The sequence below is a fragment of the Vulpes lagopus genome, chromosome 13 (assembly GCF_018345385.1).
Source record: "Vulpes lagopus strain Blue_001 chromosome 13, ASM1834538v1, whole genome shotgun sequence".
NCBI lineage: Eukaryota > Metazoa > Chordata > Mammalia > Carnivora > Canidae > Vulpes > Vulpes lagopus.
This window is the reverse complement of record NC_054836.1, coordinates 55,851,571-55,865,874: the sequence shown is the minus strand read 5'-3', so window position 1 is coordinate 55,865,874 and position 14,304 is coordinate 55,851,571. Positions and strand designations below refer to the sequence as shown.

Sequence of the window (14,304 nt, the reverse complement as noted above, 5' to 3'; positions counted from 1 at the left end):
CAATGTGCTCGGGACGCCTGGATGGCTCAGTGGTTGAGCGTCTGCCTTTGGCCCAGGGCGTGATCCTGGTCCCAGGATCGAGTCCCACACATCGGGCTCCTGATAGGAGCCCTCTGCCTCTGTGTGTGTGTGTGTGTGTGTGTGTGTGTGTGTGTGTGTGTTTCTCATGAATAAATAAATAAAATCTTTAAAAAAAAAAAAAAAGAACACTGTGCTCACAGTAGGAGCTCAGACTACCAACAGTAAGACTGAATAAAAACCCAATGTCTGCCCCAAAACAGATCCACTCGTTTTAGGATTCTCCAAGTCAGTGGTTCTTAATGGGAATGATTTTGCCCCCCAGGAGATATCTAGGGATATTTTTAGTTGTCACACTGGAGAGTAACAAGGGGGCAGGTTGCTATGGTATCTGGTGGGTAGAGGCCAGGCATGCTGCTAAATACCCTACAAGGCACAGAATATCCACAACAAAGACTTACAGGCCTAAAATGTCAATTGAACAAAGACTGAGAAGCCCTACTCTAGCTAGACCCAATGACCTGGAGCAAGAGGAGCTCCTAGGTTCTTTCCTATGGGCAAGCAATCCCATCCGTGCCAGTTTCTCTACGATAGTCCTGACAGGGTATGGTTAAGGGGCCAGACCAAACAGTCAGCCTTGTGAATTCCATTCCAAATCTACTCCAATAGGGCCAGGAAAACTAGGGGGGTGGAGTTGGGGGGGGGGGAACAACAACAAAAGTTGAGGTTAGCTAAAAAGTAAAAAGTTAAAAAGAAAGAAGAAATTGTGTCCTATATCAAATGTTAAAGAGGCAAGATTAAAATTAGAACAAAAAAACTTTTCTTTAAACTTAAAAAAACAGGGATCCCTGGGTGGTGCAGTGGTTTAGCGCCTGCCTTTGGCCCAGGGCGCGATCCTGGAGACCCGGGATCGAGTTCCACGTTGGGCTCCCGGTGCATGGAGCCTGCTTCTCCCTCTGCCTGTGTCTCTGCCTCTCCCTCTCTCTCTCTCTCTCTCTCTCTCTCTCTCTGACATAAATAATAAGTAAACTTAAAAAAGCATAAAATGCAACTCTTTTCATTTTAAATAATAAATAATACCATATAGTAAAATTCAAAAGCCAGCATGCTCTCTGGCAGCTCTACCCACTGCCAAAAACATTCCTTCAATAAGGTGCTTCCATATTCTTGACTGCAAAAGGAAGCTAATTAGAGTTTTTTTTTTTTTTTGAGAAAACATCTTGAGACTTCAAAGTAATTAATCTGTTGTTTTTATTTTTTTTTATATTAATGTGCTGCTTTTAAAATGAGAAGCCATGAATCTTGACATTAAGGAACTTCCGCGTTCTCACTTCATTAATATTTCACTCACACTATCAATATTTTATTAGATCCATAATCATCTACAGTTGGCCTTCCCAGAATTCCCATTCGTTCTCTTTCAGGCTATCTCACCAATTAACAGTTTTCCCTTCCTGAAGGGATTTCCAGGGAATTGTTTTTGAAGAGTCTACTTTCTACAGGGAAGGCATTCTGACTCTACCATTTCTGGTTCCACCTTAAAATCCGCTCCAGGAAGGTTTCAACCAATGCACAGAGGGTGGGACTACTGTGTCTTAAGGAGAAATTAGATCCTCCTGCCTTAATGCTTCATCAGCAAGGCTGCCTGGAATCCAGCGTGTGTTTTATCAGGGGAAACCTTTGCAGCAAGATGGTTTATGTGCATATTATTAAGGCAGTAAACCCCCACTGAAGTTCCCATTTATGTGTGACCCCTGACCTGAGAAGAGTCAGGTCTGACCATCAACTGTCTCCCACCAGGCTGAAACCAGATGCAGCTTCAACAGACAGAGCAACCTCCGCTCCTCCGTTCAGGTGCCAGGAGTTTGTAAAGAAAAGAGCTCTGTGAATATTTCTCTTAGAAACACATCTACACAATGTCCCACAGTGTCCCTCCCAGGACTGGTACAAGAGTAGAGCCCATATCTACTGGATGCTCTATACACCCAGTCAAAAGGCAACATGTATTGGTATTCCAGTAACACAACAGATTTTTTTTTTTAAGGAAAGTAGCCCAAGAAATACATATATAAATACAGATACACATGTACATATATCTGTGTGTGTGTGTGTGTGTGTGTGTGTGTGTGTACAGAGAGAAAAAGAGATTGCTTGATTTACTGTTAGATAAATTCAAGAAAAAAAAATCAGAAATATCTCAAAATGTCCATCAGGGGAATGGTCAAGCAAATTACATCATACTTACATAATGGAGGAAAAAATAGGGGAAAAAAAATGTAAGCCTGTCTATCATATGCTAAGTGTACTCGTATTATTTTATTTCATTCTCCTCATTTTTCCATCAATTACCCTGTTAGGTAAGAGTCACTAACCACAATTTACAAAAGACAAATGAAAAGCCCGTAAAAGAAGGCAGTTGCCCTGGGTCACAGAGCTAGTAAAGAGCAAAGCTGAGACTCACATCTAAGTTTTCTTACTCTCTGCCCAGTGCTTATTCTTACTCTCTGCATCCCAGATTTTCCTCCCAAGATCTATATATGGACTAAGTCAAATAAATGGAATTGTAAATATAAAATAATGTTAAAGGACAGCCCGGGTGGCTCAGTGGTTTAGCACCGCCTCCGGCCCAGGGTGTGATCCTGGAGACCCGGGATTGAGTCCCACGTCGGGCTTCCTATGTGGAGCCTGCTTCTCGCTCTGCCTATGTCTCTGCCTCTCTCTGTGTGTCTCTCATGAATAAATAAATAAATAAAATCTTTTAAAAATAAAATAAAATAATGTTAAATAAAAGTTAAACCATAGCATGGCTGTATGGGTTTTAATCATGTGAAACCATATATGCACGTACCACAATTGATAACCATCGGAATGAGACTGACAGAAAAAACTGGAATTAAAATCACCCCAATTCGTTTCTCCTATGAAGTTGCTTCAGCATATAATAAAGAAAATCACCAATATCTGCTCCTCCGTGCATGCCCGTCCCAAGCTAAACTAAGGTGAAGATGAGGCGATAAATTTAAAACGCCTTGTTAGAAGGCTGAATGTGGCTGGGCCAGTTTAAGGTAAATATCCCATCCTTCATAAAATTTTCAACTCTTTCAGAGACAAAGAAACTGACTGGTCGATTTTTTACCCTAGGTCAAAAGATGAAATTTCTCTGCAACTTAAAAAGCTTTGAGAGCAAGTTCATGTCTCTACAGAACTCTCCTTTTATAAAAATTAGCACTTATACTATATAACAAACATTCTTTAAATTCTTCCTCCAACCAAAAGAACTTAATCCTGGGACAACCCCTTTGCAGTGGCTTTGCCCATGAAGCATCTATCACCTTCAGTCAAACAGAATTATCATGGAATCTCCCTCCTCTTATTCCTCTCCTCGGGTTTGGGGGGTATAATGCTGCTTTATGGAGGAGCCAGACCCAGGCACAGATCCCACTCGACCTCCACATTACACTGTAAGTTGCAGAAATAACTAGGGGTGGGCCTGGAGTGCAGCCGCCCCATGCCAGAGCAACTGGGAATTTATATGAATAACTGCCCTTCCAGGGATAAACTGACAAAAGGCTCACTAGGTTTACACAGTCCTGTTCTCAAACCCAAAAGCTGAGAACTGGGCAAGATTCCACTTTTATCTTGCCCCTTGGTTCTTTCAATTTTATAAGAGGAGGTTACCTGTGTCTCCTGACTTCGGGAAGACAGTAGATGCATGAAATGTTGGCAAAAGTTTTCTGAAATTGTTTTTAAAAAGAAAATGGTTTATAAATACAATTCCCATTGGTGTCCATTTCTTTATGAAAAAATAAGAAATATTTTAGGAAATGTGGAAGTCAAAGTTCCTCTATCGGTTTGCCTAAAAACCACCGTTTTATCGAGTAATAACCTCCCTTAGTTCCCTTTCATTTTAAAACTCTTAGCTATTTCCTCTCTTCTTCTGTTGACTACTACTAATAAAATATCCTGATTCAAGAATCTAGGAAAATGCTTGAAATGACTTCAATCAGATTAGATCATACTATTATTAAACTTGAGGGGAGCAATTAGATCCACAGTTTATTCAAATCTTCCTAACACCATACACACACACAAAAAGTCAGTTAGCTAAAATGGCTGATGTCATTCTTGGCTTCTGGCTACAGCTCCAGAGGTTTTATTACAAGGACATGTACTGACACTTCCTTAAATATGCCAGTCACTCTATGGAAAGCTCTGCATATATTATCTCATTTAATCTTCACGACAATCCTAAGCAGTCATTATTTTTGTTATTAATATTGTTACCGTTAAAGTTCTCACTATCTATTCCCATTTTATACATGAGGAAGCAGGCGCAGAGCAGTGAGTCACTTGCCCAACCAAGATCACTCATCTAATACACTGGGAGCTAGAGCTGAATCCCAGACTGGCCGGCTCCAGCACGACTGGACGGGACCACCGCACTATCACTGGTGCTCTCTGCTAAAGGCTATTCAGTCGGCTCCTCCTCTCTAAGTCAGGTGCATTGCTACTGTTCCCAAACACAAATTCAAACTCACATCTCTCATCATTTTCACTGCTTCCCTGGTCCTCCCGAGTCTTCTGGCACACATTGCTAGCCTTCTTTTGATGTAGACCAAGACATTGGTATCTCGTCCTGAAGAAGGAAATATAAAATACCAAAATTTAAAAATACAAAAGCTTTCAGTTGAGTAGCAAGAAAAAATACAAAGGCCCATTTGCCATGCCCTTAAAGGAAAACCTCAGAGAGAACAGAGTGCTCCTCTGGCTTTTTCTTACTGCCAGGAGCACTGACAGTTAACTGTGCTAATAGTAAAATGCATACAGTGTAGTCAAGGTGCTTAGATTTCCAAAGGTCAATTCACGTGACTGATTACCTAATCCATGCCTTTGAATCAGGATGTTGAATATTTGATAAATAAAATCATCTGCCACAACGTGCTGGGAAAATGAACATACCCACAATGAATGTGGTTTATAAGCAAGAATTCCATATTCTTCAAATCTGCATGCTTTTGGTGGAGATGCAAAGAGGTGAATCTCAGGTTGCATCTTGATGAACTATTTTTTTTCCTTCTTGACATTAAAGTCTGGAGAAGCCTCATCTTGAACTTCTGTTTTATATTATTCTTCCTTTAACACCAGTGACATCATAATCATCTCCAGGTCCCCGAAGCAGTGTATTTTAGATGGCAATATAACACATTCCAGATATGACAATAGAGTACGCAACAAAATGAAAACTACCCTAGTGTTAGAGAAAGCACTGACAAGCTAACTGGTTATAATAATAGTCACTAAAATGGCTCTTAAAAAGTACATTAACAACTTCTCATCTTAATCTTTTATTTAATTATATGTCTTTTTGGATATGTTTCTAGACCAGTGAGAACATGCATGCATTTAATCCTCAATAAAATTACCATGTTTTAGAAAAATATGACACACCTGTTATAGATTAAGTACATGTATAATATGCAGCTATTAAAAGATGTTAAGACCCAAGTCCTAACATTTCAAGTTTTAAACAATGAGAACAAGATGTGTGCTGAAAATCTGCCAAGTGCCTACAAATTATTTTAAAGATGTGATTATATTTTTTGGATAGATTTAGGCAATAGGTTGAAAGGATTTAATTTACAGAAGAAAAGAAATAAAGAAAATTTCTAAAGTTATAGATAATGTAATTTTATGTGTTAATTCTCGTTTAGTTCACAAAATAGATATTACTATACAATGCCTACAAAATTCATTTTTTTTAAAAAAAAAAGGCAAGATACAGATGTGATTAGAGACTTGATTAACATACATACTGCAGAATGCAAATAAAACTCATGTATTATTATGTTGTGTGGGCATACTCATGTATATACACAAAGATCAAGGATCTCACTGTACCTTAGTCCTAAGGACTAATGCACTCAGTCTCTGCACCAAATCCAAGTTTAGCACTAAAATTCAATTTTATAATCTCAAATACAAAGGAGATGCAGTCCTACTCTCCAAGATGCTGGTGGGGAAAATGGGGTGAGAAATTCTACCCAAAGGAAACAACCTGAAGTCTGAATGGACAATGGAAGGATTATTACATTTCTACTTAAACAACCAAAAATCTGACAAGTCAGAGGCTTCAGGTATTCCAGAAATGATTTTGTTGTCTTGTTTTTATATATACCCTTCCCCAAAAATATCAACTGCTCCCCTGTTTACTAAAGTGAAAGACCTCATTTTAAACAGGAATTTTAAATAAAAGCAGTCACTATTTTTAATATAAAAAAGATAAATAACTAGGAACTCAGCTTTTTTAATCTCTGGAAGCCAATACAAATGAGCTAAATACTGAGATAATCACCAATAACTGATTTTCTTAGTTGTCCTATTTAAACCCATGCTGCAGAAGACTTGTAAGAGAAAATCTTTGATTACATTAACACGAATTTAAGTCCTGTTTCCCAAGTAGGCCTTATCTAACTTATGGGGCAGAGAAATAACTAGTAAACAGAAATACATAAGAATTCTGAGGAGAAAAAAGGTTACCATCAAAGTTTATTACCATTTATTTCTGGAGTTAAGAATCTAAAGACTAGGAAAGAGAATCTGAAAATGAATGTGAACAGTAATGAAGCTATAAATTAATTATGCAATGTGCTCTTATGGGAAGGAAAAAAATTAATAGAAAGGAAAAAGGAAGGAAAGAAAAATAAAAAAAGAAAGAAAGAAAAAGAGAAAAAAAAATAAAGAGAAAAACTAGTATTTACTCTCATCTATGAGAATCACATTTTGAACTGGCCTTAACCTCTCGTTCCGATTAACCATGTCACAGTTCTGACCCCCCAACACGTCAGCCTGGAGAAAGCCTTACTATGTTGGGCTTCGTACTGGGACCCGTGATGCTGTAGCTGCTGTGAACGCCGATAACAGCCGTCTCCAGCCTTCAGGGCCTGCTTGAACAGCTTTTCTGCTTCAGCAATGGTCGTTGCTTCCTCTTCAGCCAAGAGAATATAAGCAGTCGCACACCTGTCCATTCAGATAATAGCCACCATCAATTACAAATCCAAGGACACTGCAGCAGCTGTAGGAGTGCATGCAGAAGGGCAAGGAGTTATGCCAAAACATGCAGAGTGGCCAACTGGTTCATGCACCCCTGGTTTGTAGTTGTTGACACAAAAATGACACAAAAGAAATGTCTCTATTTTAGCTTGAAAGGTAGGGTGTGTAGTGTTAGGAACGTGGGGCTCACAAGGGGACTCTGCCCCTTATTAGTGTATCACTTTGGGCAAGTTATTACTCTGCCTCCCTGCTGGAGCACGACATGGAATCTAACTGTTCACAGTGTTGTTGCGAAGGTTAAGTAAGGTGATGCATGTGAAGTGCTTAGTACAGTAGCTGGCATGGGGTCCACACTCAGTAAGCGTCAACTGACGTAGGCAATGACCAATAGCTGTTGTGGAAGATCTCCTTCCAGCTCTCAAGGTTTGAGAGCCTACAGAAAGTTTCCTTCTATTTACTAAACACGAATTCTTTCCAGTCTAAAGATTTCTTCAGAATGGTAAGTTCATTAAATCAGATCAGTTACTCATTTAAAAAAAAAAAAGCAGCGCTTCACCATCTCATTATAGTCAGCACTGATTTTCTGGTCAGAGAACACTAGAAGAACCTACAGGTAATGTTATTTCTGCAGAGCTCAAAATCTGATTCCGCCTCAGCAGTGAACGAGAGTTCATTCATCTCACGCCTTTAACAGTAAGAGCTACCACCTGTTGCTTAGTATAAGGTAAGCACTGTACCAGGCACTTAACATATATCGTCTCATTTAATCCTTTCAACAACCTCTAAGGTAGGAAGCCAGAAAGGATAAGCAGTTAACTAACAAACAAGGGGAACTCTTGGAAATCTCAACCTTCCCAATCATATCAGAACAACCCAACCGCCAAAGAAAGGGAATGTAACAGGAAACGGTGAGGCCGGGGCAGACCATACAGGTCCCGATCTGCACGGATCCCTTTGCTTCCCTTCTTCTCCACCACCTCTCTTGTGGTCATTTCCCTACTTATCAGAATCTCCATCAGACCACAAGAGAGAAAATAAACAGAGAGTGAAACCAAATGTTACTTTTACTGCTCATAAACTACGGCAGCCCAGCTAGGAAAAGGAGGCTGAACTTACAGCTAATGGGAGGTTTGGGGTTACCAGTCAATCTTAGCCTTGAGGAGGGGTCTTGTCAATTCTTTAGTCAATCCCTCTAATTTCATGCAGGACTGATCAATGGGGCTTTAAACATAATGTAGTGCTGTAGGGAGAAACAATGCCCAGAAAAATGCTGTAAAACCAATTACTACGGAGGGCAGCAGATATATGGCTCAGAAAGAACAATCATGATGCAGAAACTGCCCAGCGATTCACTGGAGAAAACTGGGACAGGCATCAGGAAGCAACATTTAAGGCTTCAGATGCTGACATATAAATATGGGTCAAGGGTAATGAAGTGAAAATTGAGACTATAATATTGAGTGGTAGATATAGTATCAGAGGAATTAGCTGTAAGATTATAGTCAGTGGGCTGGGAATTCAAGACAGGTTAGGGCAAGTTGCTTGCTTTATTTATTTATATTTCAAACAGTATTCTTAGGAGGAGAGGCAGAGTAGCACTACTAGCCAAGAAAACATGTATCTATGTGGAAAGTCATGAGTCTGGGGTAGAAACATGCTAAGAGCTTGTGAGTGAAGGAGAAAGGAAAGAGCAATAGAAGTGCTAATGGTTGGGGAGTACAGAACGACTGCTCAGCTCGATGGAAGATATAGATGATGCATCCTTGTCACAACACAGTACACATACAGAAGCAAGAAAGTATGGTGATGGGGGTGTCAACCATCCAGATATCTGCTAGAAGAAGTCTCATTTGGTTAGAAGTAGGGCACCCGACAGGTTCTTGACTTACTTTGGTAACAATTTTATCTCCCAGATGGTAGAGGAAGCAATTAGGGGAACTTCAACTCTGGACCTAATTCTGACCAAGAAGAAAAAAATAGTTGGTGAAATGGAAATTGATAGGAACATTCAGAGAGAGTTACTATGTCATTTTGGAGTTCAGGGTAATCAAAGAGGGTAAGGTGGACTTTCAAAAACTTCAAAGAAAAGAGGTATGATTCAATGGTATGAGACTCCGAAGGGAAAAAAAAAATGGTGTAAGAGGGTTGGGCAGCTTCCAAATGTCCAGCTGTAACCGTAGTCACAAATGAGCCTCTCAGGAAGAAAAGAGGGGTGACAATAGAGTAACCAATACAGCTGCACAGAGATCTCTCACAAGGTCAGATTTTTAAAGGACATGTAAAAAAAGATGGAAAGAAGGCATGTAATGAAGGACTACAAGAGAGTGGAATGAGCTAGTAAGAGTAATGTCAGGAGAGCTAAAACTCCAAATTAGCTGAGGCTTGCAAAGCAAAATAAAGACAAAACAACATGCCAGAGACAACCATCTATTTATTCCCCGTTTTTTAATTATGTTTAAAGCCCTGTTACCACCCCCATTTCTCTACGACCATGGCAAAAATAAATAAGCAAAAAAGACAAACAACACAACAACCACATCAAAACAAGAAAAGTTTATAGTTAGTAGCAGCAGATAATAGAGAGAAAGCAAAACTCTCTAACTCCTATATTTTTCCCTGGCTTCTCTATCAAGGAGCATGATGGTCAGGCTGAAAAGGGGAGAAGAAATTAAACTCTAATGTGGGTAAAAAGATGTAAGATAGCAAATAACTGATCTATTTTAAATGAAATACTGTACTGGGATGGGCAAATCCCAGGAAGCCAACAGACCCCATAGGCAGGCCATGGAAGTGCTCTCTGTGGATAGTTAAGGAATCACAAAGAATGGACAGGTGCTAGAAGAATGAGATGACAAATGCAATAAAAATGTTCAAAAAGGGAAGAAGGGAGACTTCCCAAACTACAGAACAGTGACTGGGAAAGATATTCTAATGGATTATTAAAGGGATGGGCTCCAAGCATTTTTAAAAGAGAGTAGTGAACACTAGAAGCTAGCTTCAACTCAATAAGAATAAATAAATCAGGTTGTGCTAGCTTAATTTACTTTAAAGAACTTTGCTGCACAGTAAAGATCCACAGCTACAACTGGCATTCTTAAGATCAAAATGCAGAAATATGAGCTGAATACAGTGCAACTTGGGTGGCTTAGTAATTGGTTGAACAATACCGAAGGATGAGGAGTCATGAAGACATGAACCTGGAGGATAGTTTGTATGTCACGTCACAGGGCTCTATCCCTGATCCTGACATGTTTATCAGAAACATGGATGACACACAGAAGGCAGGCATATCAAATTTGTAGATGACAAGAAACTGGAAAATAAATATGTTGTATGGACAGAATCAGAAACCAAATAGATCAACAGGTTACAATGGCAGGATTTCCAACTCTCGAGTGAATCTTGTTTCTAAGACCTCCGAAGAAGATTCTGTAACCTTCTTCAAAAAAAAAAAATCATAAAATAGTTTAACAATGACCACTTGGCAGGGAGAGTGTCGAGGTGATTCAAGCACCAGATGGGTGGTTGAGCTAAATGACCTTTAAGGTCTCTGCCAACCCTGAGATTTTATGACTCCAGTTTTAAGAACCTTTCCCATTTTCTGAGATCTCCAGAAGATATTTCTCAGGCTTCCTTGGTAACCCAAAGCATGTTTGACAACACTAAAGGCAGCATTTCTTCTTATCTTTATCTTGATCTTGAAATACTTTTAAAGTGTAATTTTTTTCACCTTGTGTTTTTGTTATCTTTTCCCCAGTAGCTCTACCTAAAAACTGTGATGGCACAGAGGAGCATTCTACATCTGAAAAAAAATCTCCCCATCAATATGTTTTAGATATGTCAAGAACCGTATTTGTTTTAGGTCTTTACAGTATCCCACAGGTAGTCCTTAAAGGGCTAGCTAGCCCTTGGAGGCTGTTTACGTTAGGGTCATAACAAAGCCACTACACTGCTCTCTAAGAGGACTAAACCCACCATCACAAAAAAATTTTTTGACAAATTAATAACCCCCTCCAAACAATTCTCAAGTCCAAATGCATAATTTCATGTAAGTATCCCATCCATGAATACATTCCGCAAAGGATAAGGTTTTCTTTTTTAAAAGCAAGAGTTTCCCCCCACTTACTCATTTATCTCTAAGGCTTCATGAGCTGCAGAAATCCTAGCTTGGGGGTTTCTCTCTCTCCAGGCTTTCTGCATTACTGTTTTAGAAAAAGAGAAAAAAGCAAGTCCATCAATACACATAATTTGGAAGACTCAACACAGGACAATAGTTAAATAAATAGCTTTCAGCCTGAATACAAGACAGTGTTTCACTTACTAAGATCAGCCCAAATCTCCAAAGTCACACAAATACTCTCTAATTTGCTATTCTCGTGTCCTTCAGTTGATGATATCAAACCCTTCTTGCGCTCATAAAATTACAGATCTAAATCTTATAGGTTAATCCGTGGTCTATAATTTCAGAGATTTAATCTTAATTAAGATTTTTTTTTTTTTTACTGAAGTACTAGTTGATTCACAATGTTACAGTAGTTTCAAGTGTAACATAGTGATTCTTCAAGTCTATATGTTACGCTATGCTCATCACACTGCTTATGGTTTCTTAATCAAGAAAGGAAAAGATATTCTAAGAGAGATTTAATATCTCTTTTGCTCATTAGTGTCATTTGTTGTTAAGACACATATATTATTTTACCTCTTTTGAGATGAGATTGCTAATAATCTCTTCCTTCTACTTAGACACAACATAATTTCTATTGCTTATTTTCTCAAACTCTATAGGCTCTGGGTATTAGGACATTTTAAAACCATTTGAAGAATTAGGAGTTGGGTCAGAAAAAAAGTGCTTTAGCCTTTTGCTTAATATGTCTATCTGTTTCCAAAGTTTGCAGCAGTTTTTATACACACACACACACACATATAGTGGAAAGCTCAATGTCTGGAATATTTATTGGACTATTATGTCCCACCATGGCAAAGAGTACCTTTAAAAAAACAAAGTGACAGTCTTCATATTTGTTTTATATATATGTATATATTTGTTTTTTATATATATATATATATATATATATATATATATATATATATATATCTTCTTAGTTTCTTAGGTGTATGTACATATTCCTCTTTTTAAAGATGTTTTTCATCTATTTATTTTAGGTCTGATAATTTAAAAAATATGAGTGGAATTATTTGGATGTCAAACATTGTGAAATATATGCCAAACAAAAGCCTTTTCTAGGATGGAAAACAAATATGGATTCCAACAGCTAAAGCCATGCTTCTTCCACTCAATGCTAGTGAACCTATAAATAGGCATACAAATCACTACAATATATTCATTTATCATTTACATTCACTGAATCCCAATTTCTAATTACAGTATCATCAGAGAGACATGACCCTTCATCCTACCTCAAGCAAGGATTCAATTATCTTCATTTAAGATTGATATTTGTTGAAAATGTAAATCCAATGTCAGTATATTTTTCTAAACAGTATTTTAAATTTTAAAAAGAAGACTCATTTCTACATTGATACTTCATTGTGATAAATCCTTTATTTAAGTGTCATAATTCTGGGTTCTAATAGTCAATCTCCAATTTGATATTTTACACATTTGAGTTTTTATACAGCAGATATTCTAAAAGTAGTAATCTTAGTACTTAAACCAAAAAGCCCTCCCACTCAGCAACTATCTAAAAGATTGTCCATACTTGCATCTGCAGGACGCAGGTGGTCTGAGTCACAAGTAAAGAATGTCTGGTGGTCTTGGGCAGAGAGATTCATGTCATAGTAAGTCAAAGGCTCTCGTCCTGTCACCCAAGTATACCTGGTAAAGGGGAAATAGATGGTTAGACACTCTGGGAGAAGAAAGCAAGAGCTACAGAATATTAAGCTGCATAGGAGTTGAACTATAAAACATCAACTGAAACACTAAGGCAGTTTTGCCAACGAATGAACAAAGTTTTTTGTTAATAATCATCCTGTTCTCCCTTTAGGAAGTATATCAGCAGAAAAGAAGGAAACATTTTCCTTTATTTTTTTGTCTAAAAATTTTACTAGCACTAACTAATGAAAACTTTCTCTAATTCGTATTATAAATAGACATTTCCCAAAAGCCATGAAAATTCTGATATGCCTAATTCCTCTGCAAAATTAAATTCCAATGTAACTTTTGTGACATCTTCATACCCACGTACGTTCTAGATCAGCTTCAAAATATTTTGATTGTGCAATGCATAATGAAAAGAGTAACTGTAAATAGAAAATTTCTAAAAACTACACATTTTAACATATTATCCCAATTCCAATCCCAAAAATATTTATAAAACAGAAAAATCAAAACATGTGAGCACTGTATCAAAAAATAGAAGCACTCCCCAGACTCTTACAATGACCCCTAAGTGAACCAGCAAAAACATTTGCTGCTGTCTTTACTCTCTGAACCAGACCCATTTGTTTCCCAAGCTGTCAAAATGCTTACCGATTATATTCAGCACCCCTAAATAAATTTAGTGGATTTCGCCATACTTTGCATTCTGCAACAAAGAGAAATATGAAAATGTTACACACAGTCCAGAGACACTACAAGCTAATTAATTCAGCAAACCACCCTTCCTGGCCATTTGATAAGATAATTTTATTCTCTATCCTCTACATGGGAAGCAACATGGAAAAAACTCTGCGTGGTTAATCAGGAAATAAAGCTCAGGCACCAGGACTTTGGAAAATTTCCCCTAATCTCTCTGGGCCCCAGCTTCCTCATTCGCTAAATCAAGGTACATGCCAAAATCAGCTAGTTCATAACTTCAATAGTCATCAAGAGATCTAAACAGATTCTATGAATTTATTTCTAAAATTACAGATAGAAGATATAGCTAGAAGTAAAACTATTTTCTATTACTCAAAAAAAAAAATCTTAAAATAACTTCAAAAGTAAACCCAACTTAAGCTCTAGAGTATAATATGCAAGTGCCCTAGATTTTTATTTAGGGTCTACGTTAATAGTGATCTTGTGATAATTCACCAGACTTCTTTTCACATTGCCATAAAGTAGTAATAAGAAAATTAATAAAGTTATTATTTTAGGGAGAAATGCTATGAAAATAAAGTGTTTTAAAGCCTTAACAGTGTTTACTTACACAGATACAGATATTAATCATTATACTAACATTATAATTCTAGCATGGACTAATAGACTATACATCTTTCTTATACAAAGACCACAGA

At 37.8% G+C, this 14,304-nt stretch overlaps 1 protein-coding gene across 10 annotated transcripts in view; it reads right to left on the bottom strand.

The window, feature by feature from the left end:
- ST7 (suppression of tumorigenicity 7) overlaps positions 1-14,304 on the bottom strand; it is a 240,027-nt gene that overhangs the window by 84,130 nt on the left and 141,593 nt on the right. For 8 of the 10 annotated variants that reach the window (XM_041727674.1, XM_041727673.1, XM_041727681.1 and 5 more), the window contains 6 exons: positions 13,559-13,613; positions 12,789-12,904; positions 11,195-11,270; positions 8,958-9,026; positions 6,881-7,035; positions 4,557-4,654 (listed from right to left, as the gene is read on the bottom strand). In XM_041727674.1, the coding sequence (XP_041583608.1) occupies positions 4,557-4,654; positions 6,881-7,035; positions 8,958-9,026; positions 11,195-11,270; positions 12,789-12,904; positions 13,559-13,613 (569 nt within the window). The remainder of the gene's footprint in view (positions 1-4,556; positions 4,655-6,880; positions 7,036-8,957; positions 9,027-11,194; positions 11,271-12,788; positions 12,905-13,558; positions 13,614-14,304) is intronic. The other 2 variants (XM_041727676.1, XM_041727675.1) reach the window with 1 other exon arrangement.